This window comes from Neomonachus schauinslandi, chromosome 2 (assembly GCF_002201575.2).
Source record: "Neomonachus schauinslandi chromosome 2, ASM220157v2, whole genome shotgun sequence".
Taxonomy (NCBI): domain Eukaryota; kingdom Metazoa; phylum Chordata; class Mammalia; order Carnivora; family Phocidae; genus Neomonachus; species Neomonachus schauinslandi.
The window spans coordinates 35,488,121-35,497,003 of NC_058404.1; the positions used below are offsets into that span (position 1 = coordinate 35,488,121).

General features: G+C 39.6%; 1 protein-coding gene across 1 annotated transcript; it reads left to right on the forward strand.

Moving 5' to 3' along the window:
• The first annotated feature begins 2,738 nt into the window (after positions 1-2,738).
• On the forward strand, positions 2,739-3,078 carry LOC110573092 (60S ribosomal protein L36a-like). Its single transcript, XM_021681524.1, has one exon. The coding sequence runs from the start codon at positions 2,758-2,760 to the stop codon at positions 3,076-3,078; it is 321 nt and encodes a 106-aa protein (XP_021537199.1). The 5' UTR covers positions 2,739-2,757.
• The last annotated feature ends 5,805 nt before the right edge of the window (positions 3,079-8,883 follow it).

Genomic DNA, 8,883 nt, shown 5'->3' on the forward strand with positions numbered 1-8,883 from the left:
AGCTAAAAAGCCATCAATAAAACAAAAATGGAATAATTTATAAAATATTAAAGTAATATTTTTTAAAAGGCAGGAAATGGGAAATGGAGAAGTAAATGTCAGGAGAGAAAAGTAGAAAACAAAAATATAAAATGCTAGAACCACGGCGCCTGGGTGGCTCAGTGAGTTAAGCACCTGCCTTTGGCTCAAGTCACAATCCCAGGGTCCCGGGGTCAAGCCCCGAGTTGGGCTCCCGGCTCAGCCAAGAGTCTGCTTCTCCCTCTGCCTGCCACTCTCCTGCTTGTACACTCTCTTTCTCTCTTTCTCTCTCTCTGTCAAATAAATAAAATCTTTAAAATAAAATGATAGAACCCAACCCAACCATATCAGTAATTACATTAAATGTTTATAACCTAAACACTCCAATTAAAAAGCCAAATGTAACACCTCAGTGAAAAAGATATATATAGGGGTACCTAGGTGGCTCAGTCGGTTGAGCATCTGCCCTCGGCTCAGGTCATGATCCCAGGGTCCTGGGAATCGAGCCCCACATCGGGCTCCCTGCTCAGTGGGGAGTCTGCTTCTCCCTCTCCCGCTCTCTCTGTGTCAAATAAATAAATAAAATCATATATATATACATATATATATGGCAAATAAACATATGAAAGATGTGCCACATCATGTGTCATCAGGAGTCTACAAATTAAAACAAAGGGATACGACTGCACACCTATTACAATGGCAAAGATTCAGAACACTAGTGACACTAAATACTGGTGAGGATGTGGATAACAGGAACTCTCATCCATTGCTGGTAGGAGTGCAAAATGGCACAGCCCCTTTGGAAGATAGTTTGGTGGTTTCTTACAAATCAACCATATGATCCAGCAATTACATTCCTTGGTATTTGCCCAAATTAGTTAAAAACTTTTGTACAAACAAAAATCTTCACATGATATGTTTAAAGCAGCTTTATTCATAATTGCCAAAAATTCCCCAAATAACCAAGATGTCCTTTAGTAGGGGAATGGATAAACTGTGGTACATCCAGACTAGGAATATTATTCAGGGCTGAAAAGAATTGAGTTATCAAGCCACCAAAAAGACGTGGAGGAAACTTAAATGCATATTACTAAATGAGACAAGCCAGTCTGAAAGGCCACATACTGCTTGATTCTATTATGACATTCTGGAGAAGGCAAAACTACAAAAACAGTAAAAATATCTGATTGCCAGGGAATGGGGTGGGGGGAGGATGAACAGGCAGAACACAGCAGGTGTTTAGAGGATTGGAACTATTCTGTATGAAACTACAGTGGTGGATACATGTTATTATATGTTAAAACTCATAGAATGTGCAATACCAAGTGTGAATCCTAATGTAAACGATGGACTTTGGGTGGCGATGATGTCAGTGTTGGTTGTAACATATGTACCACTCTGGTGTACGCTGTTGACGCTGGGGACGGTGTGTGCGTTTGGGGGCAGGGGTACATGGGAACTCTCTATACTTTCTGCTCAGTTTAACTGTGGACTGAAAACTGCTCTAAAAATTAATGTCTACTTAAAAAAACACAGAGACATACTTTAAATATAAAGACAGAGATAGATCAAAAATAGACGGATAGAAAATGATGTATCATGTAAAGAGTAAGCACAAGAAGGCTGGAGTGGCTATATTAGTAACAAACAAAATAGATTTCTAAACAAAATGTGTTACCAAAGATAAAGAAGGGCACTTCAGAATAATGAAAACTTTAGTTAGTCAAGGTGGCATGAAAATCGCAAATTTGCCAGCGCTCAATAACAGCTTCAAAATATATGAAGCAAAAATTGACAGAATTAAAGGAAGAAATATGTAATCAAAACTGGAGATTATAATGTCTCCCAAAAATTGAGAGAGTAAACAAACAAAAATCAGCAAAGATAGAAAATGTTAACAATACTATCAACCACCTTGACCTAATTGATATTTATAGAACACTTCACCCAAGAACAGTAAAATGCACATTCTTTTCAAGTGTATATAATATGTTTACCAGGATAGACCATATTTTTTTTTTTAAGATTTTATTTATTTATCTGACAGAGAGAGAGAGTGAGAGAGAGCGCACACAAGCAGGGAGAGGGCCAAAGGGAGAGGGAGAAGCAGGCTCCCCGCCGAGCAGGGAGCCCGATGCAGGGCTCGATCCCAGGATCCTGGGATCATGACCTGAACCGAAGGCAGACGCCCAACCAACTGAGCCACCCAGGCGCCCTTAGACCATATTCTAGACCATAAATAAGTCTCAGTAAATTTCAAATTTGTTCTCTGACCACAATTAAATTAAATTAGAAACTAAGAACAGTGAGATAACTAGGAAAATGATAAATATTTGGAAACTAAACACTTTAAATATTCAATAGGTTGAAGAAGAAATTACAAGAGATTAGCAAATATTTTGTACTGAATGATAATAAAAATATAACGTATCAAAATTTGTGGGATATGCTAGAGGGAAATAAGTTATAGCTTTGAATGCCTATAAGACAAAAGAAGAAAGCTCTCAAATCAATTTTCCACTTTTCCACCTAAGTTTCCACCTTTAAAAACTAGAAAAAGAAGCAAATTAAACCCAAAGCAATCAGAAGGAAGGAAATAATAAAGATAAGACAGAAATCAGTGAAATAGAGAACAGGAAAAAAAAAGGGAAAATTAATAAAACCAAAAGCTGGTCATTTGAAAAAACTAATAAAATTGATAAATCTCCTTTCCGTGCCGATAGCGCTCCCACAAACATGGTGAACGTTCCTAAAACCCGCCGGACTTTCTGCAACAAGTGTGGCAAGCACCAGCCCCACAAAGTGACACAGTACAAGAAGGGCAAAGATTCTCTTTATACCAAGGGAAAGCAGCATTATGACAGGAAGCAGAGTGGCTATGGTGGGCAGACTAAGCCAATTTTCCGGAAAAAGGCTAAAACTACAAAGAAGATTGTGCTGAGGCTTGAATGTGTTGAGCCCAATTGCAGATCGAAGAGAATGCTGGCTACTAAGAGATGCAAGCATTTTGAACTGGGAGGAGATAAGAAGAGAAAGGGCCAAGTGATCCAGTTCTAAGCTTCATATTTTTTTAATATTATGAAGACAATAAAATCTTGAGGTTATGTTCACTTCAAAAAAAAAAACTGATAAATCTCAATCCCACCTGACCAAGAAAAAAAATAAGAAATTGCCATATCAGTAATGAAAGAGAGCACTCCATTACAGATCCTTCAGACATTAAAAGGAGAACACTCCATTATTATTTTTAAAATTTTTAAAAGACTTATTTAATATTTATTTGTGAGAGAGAGTGGGGGAGGGGCAAAGGGAGAGAATCTTCATGCAGACTTCCTGCTGAGCACAGAGTCTGACTCTGGGCTCAATCTCACTACCCATGAGATCATGACCTGAGCTGAAACCAAGAATCAGATGCCCAACCAACTGAGGTGCCACCCAGGCACCCCAAATACTCCATTATTATTAGTATGAGCATCTTTATGCCATTAAATGTGAACATTTAGGTGCAATGGACACATTCTGGGAAAGACATAAATTACAAAGCTGACTCAAGAAGAAACAGAATGCTTGAACAGCCTTCTGACAAAGAAATGAAATTTGGAATTTAAAAACATTCTGACAAAGAAAACTTCTGGCTCAGGGTGCCTGGGTGGCTCAGTTGGTTAAGCGACCGCCTTAGGCTCAGGTCATGATCCTGGAGTCCCGGGATCGAGTCCCGCATCGGGCTCCCTGCTTGGCAGGGAGTCTGCTTCTCCCTCTGACCCTCCTCCCTCTCATGCTCTCTGTCTCTCATTCTCTCTGTCTCAAATAAATAAATAAAATCTTAAAAAAAAAAAAAAAAAAAGAAAACTTCTGGCTCAGATGGCTTCACTGGTGAATTCTATCAAACATTTAAAGAAGAAATAATACCAATCCTATGAAAACTCTTCCAGAAAATAAAGGAGGAAGAAACACTTTCCAACTCATTTTATGATGTCAGTATTATCCTGATTCCAAAACCAGTTGAAAACATCTAAAGAAAAAAAACTACAGATCAATAGCCCTCATGAATATAAATGTAAAAGTCCTCAACAACATATTATCAAATCAAATCTAGCAGCATATAAAAAGATTATATGCTACAATCAAGGGGCAATGCAAGTTTGCCTTGACATCTAAAAATCAATCAATGTAATTCAACAAATTAATAGAATATAGGAGGAAAATAATATGAACATTTTAGTAAGTACAGAAATAGCATTTTTTGAAATTCAGTACCTTTTTATCATTAAAAAAAAACTCAGCAAATTATGAATAAAAGCAAACTTCCCAACATGGTTAAGGCATTCTACAAGAGATGACAGCTAATGTCATGCTACAATGTGAAGGATTCAGTGCTTGCCACCTAAGATCAGGGAAAAGGCTAAGATGTTAGCTCTAACCACTTTTCTTTAATATTGTATGGAAGTACCGAGCCAGTGCTAGGCCCTGGTATACAGAGTATACAGAGTATACAGAGTATAAAGGAAGAAGTAAAACTGTCTTTATTTGCAAGTGACATACAGAAAACCCTAAGGAATCCACACACAAAAAACTATTAGAAGTAACAATGAACTTAGCAAGGTTGCAGGATAAAATATACAATAATCAATTTTATTTCTCCATTTAAAATAGCATAAAGGGGCACCTGGGTGGCTCAGTCAGTTAAGCATCTGCCTTTGGCTCCGGTCATGATCCCAGGGTCCTAGGATCAAGCCCCGCATGGGGCTCCCTGCTGAGCGGGGAGTCTGCTTCTCCTTCTCCCTTTGCCCCTCCTCACCGCTCGTGCTCTCGCTCTCAAATGGATAAATAGAATCTGTAAAAAATATTTAAACATAGCATAAACATTTAGGAATAAATTTAGCAAAAGATGTGCAAGACCTATAGGCTGAAAATGACAAAACATTATGGGAAATTCAAGATCTCCATAAATAGAGCTATGCCATGTTCATGGATCAGAAGTCTCAATGTTGTTAAACTAACAGTCCTCCTCAAATTAGTCAATAGATTCAGTAAGTCAATAGATTCAATAAATTCAGACAAGGTTTTTTTTTTAAAGAAATTTACAAATTGGGGTGCCTGGGTGGCTCAGTCATTAAACATCTGCCTTCGGCTCAGGTCATGATCCCAGGGTCCTGGAATCGATCCCCACAATGGGTTCCCTGCTCTGCAGGAAGCCTGCTTCTCCTCTCCCACTCTCCCTGCTTGTGTTCCCTCTCTCACTGTGTCTCTCTCTGTCAAAAAATAAATAAAAAATCTTAAAAAAAAAAAAAAGAAATTTACAAATTTATTTTAAACCTTATATGAGAAGACAAAGAACCAAGAATAGCTAAAACTATTTAGAAAAAGAACAATATTGGAGCACTTATGCTACCTAATTTCAAGAAAAATATGTGGCTCTTGGAGTAACAATATGTGGCCTTTACTAACAATGTGTAGTAAACCTAATTTTATCCTTTTGGCTTATGAATTAGCATTTCAATAACTTCCCAAAAGGAAAGGTGGTGCAGCTCTGAGATAATAAGCATGTAATTTCCCAGGATGGCTACTATGAAGGGTAATACTCATTTGGCACGATTGCTGGGGGGAAAAAATCCATGTTGAACATAAGCTTTGTGATCAAAACAGAACTGGGTTTAAATACTGGATATACCACTTACCTCTCTAAACCTCAGTTTCTTCCTCTTAAAATAGTGCACAGTGTAAAAATTAAGGAAATACAGCACAGAGACCAAACTCTGTGTTATAACTCTGGAGCTAACCTGCCTGGATTCTATTCCTAGCTCTGCTATTTTGTAGCTGTGTGGCCTTGGGCATGTTTAACCTTTCCATGCTTCACTTTACTCATTTGTAAATTGAGGATATTAAAGTGCCTATAAACACTGTAATGGACATTAAATGAATTAATAAATCTAAAGCACTTAGAACAATCTGGCATATAAAAAGTACTCAAAAAACTGTTAGCTACTGTTGTTATCATTTCCTTGTGTTATAAGGACGAAATGTGGTTACTTTCATCAACCACCAAGCAAAGCCCCCAGTATCTACTAAATGCTGGCTCTCATCCTTCTAGGGAGCCTAAGGATTCTAGGGGTAGGGTTTGACACTGATGAGTGTATTTTGCAATATAGGGGGCAGTCATCAATTTCCATTCCTTAAATTTTCTTTCTTTACTATTTGTTCAATGTTTAAAAAATGCCTACTGACAGAATTATAATGCAAAATGGAAACCTTAACACTGGATATCAAATACTACCCCTCCAAGACTCCATCACAGGCCATATATCTCCTTTGATCCCTGCTGGCCATCATGTTCAGCAGCCCGCTGCCCAGGGACAGCAAAATGCGAGTTGCCTCCCTCCTCTCTTTCCTTTCTTCTCCTTCTTTGGTCGCTTTAGGCAGAAACTACAGGACACCCTAAAACAGTCAGAAGGTTCTATTCTCCCTTTATTCCGTATCAAATGCAATCGCAAGTGGTGTCCAGCTGTCATCCTCCTGCCTTCCTCTTGAAGGACAACTCCTCAGCTGCGTGAAGAGTTCTGAGCCCCAGAACTGGCCTTACTTGGGTAAGACAATGGGTCAGATGACAGCAGCGTCATCCACAACTTATAGCTGGCCTTTGAGCGCACAACTGCAGAACCACACTGAGGGAGAGGAGGTGGTTCCATTTCTTTAATAATTTTCCTCAGAGAAGGACTTGTGATTGCATGGTAACAATTCTGTATCTTCATTAGCAATGCTGAGCTTTTAAATGCTGCGTTCTAGTTGAAATATAAAAAGCCAGAAGGATTTTAAACCAAGAGACATTAAGCAGAGGATTTGTAGATATCCCAGAGCCTATTCCTTTGTTGGAGATCTGCAGCCAGTCTCTGAGATGGGGAAACAGAACTTGGCTCTGCTTCCATGTGAAGGGCCAATCATTATACATTGGGGGGAAGAGGGTTATTTGGGTCTTTCAGGTCTATCCTGGGCATTTTCCCTGAAAAGCCCTCATAAGTTTACTTCCCAAAGGTAAGACTTTTCCTTCACTGTCTTCACTCCTCTGGGTCTGGAGCCCCAGCTGCCCATGTCTCTGTACCGGCCAAGGCAGGCAAACCAGTAAACACAGGTATCTATGCAGAGATGCTCTTTGGCCCCCTATAGCCAAACTTCCTCATTATTTTGCAGACTTTTTTTCTCCTCATTGTCTTGGTTTCTCTGCATCACAATGGGGTGTGGGCTTCACTTTTTTCCTTCTTTTCAACAATTTTAGTGATATTACCCTGTGCCTTTCTCCACTAATAATAATAAAACTTTCCCCGACAGCCCATCTTGTCTACCCAGTAGGAAGAAAACTTTCCCCTTCTTCCCCTCCTCTCCTGTTGCTTCCCCTCCCATTTTTCCCTTGGAATGATCCACTGGGAATAAAGACCTTTCTCACTAGGAGAGGCTGAGTGTTCCTCTGAAAGGGAGCATGGCTCTGACAGGGTTATGTCTGCATTATCAATGGCACTTCAATCACATTACCAAGTATTCCAGACAGAATGTGTGAAGAATGTGAGCATTTTTTTAAAATCATCTGCCAAGAGTCAACTTTTCTTCAGCTTTTTGAAACCTTCCCACACAATCTCAGTTCCCAGCCTCACTACACTTTTGCTAATTAATGTTTATTTTCCCATCCCCAAATACTCTGCCTGTTTATGCCTACAATGTGGCAGCATCCTGAACTCTAGGAACTCTCTGGCTAGGGTAGAATAAAGATAATGTATAAACAGGAAGTCAAAATTCCACATAAAAAAGGATCCGTTGTAAATAGAAGTTTCCATTGTGAGTTTTCCCACCCTTTCTGGAAACATTAAAATGTAGGCACATACGTCTTTATTGCCTAAAGCTTCCAGTCAAGAACGAAGTTAAGGTTGAGCGCCATTCTGTGTGCTTTGCCATAGGCTCATTCATTCATTCATTCATTCAGCAAATACTTACTGTATGTAAGGTAGGATACAGGCACTGTGCCAGACACTAAGCTTGCATAGAGATAAGAAAGTATTCTTGTCATTATAGAACTCATATTCTAGTGGAAAGATAGACAAGTAAAGAAATAATTACAAAATAAGATTGGTAAGTGCCATGTTAGAGGAATTAACATATGGTGTAGGAACTTTGGGGAGGAAAACGATAACATGCATTTATCGACAATTATTAGTGTCTACTACGCACCAGGCAGTATTGGGGGAGCAGGGAAAACAAAACAATTCCCTGTCTTTGCAGAGTTTACATTCTAATGAAAGAGACAGGCTATAACAAAAAATATGTACTATCGGGATACAGGATAGTGTTCCAGAAGGGGGGTCTGAGTTGGTCTGGAAGGATAAATAGGTATTAGCAGAAAAGGGCATTCCAATCTTTGTTTAAAACCAAACCAAAACAAACAGTGGGATGGAGGAGAGATGGCTGGAGAGGAGGGATGCAGGAGATGGGAATGGGTGAGAAAGGGCATGAATATTCTGCAAAGGGATTTATTAGGCGTAGCATTAGGTGGATCACAGGTGCAATGGGAGGGATAGGGTACATTTTTCCCTAAGACAGAGTTTGGAAGAGAATTCATTCCAAACTGAATGTCAGAACCAGAAGGGTCATTAGAGGTAAAAATGAACATACTCCCTCGTTTTACAGATGAAGAAAACAAGACTGGCCGAGGGTGAAGTAATTAGTCCCAAGTCACCCAGCTAGTCGGGGGCAGAACCGGGATAAATCCATTTTTCTCCACAGCTCAGCCCTGGCCTCACTCAGGAGAAGCTGCGGTGGGGAGGCCGCCTGGAAAGGCAGCCGCGGTCTCGGGATCCCGACACACACACACACACACAC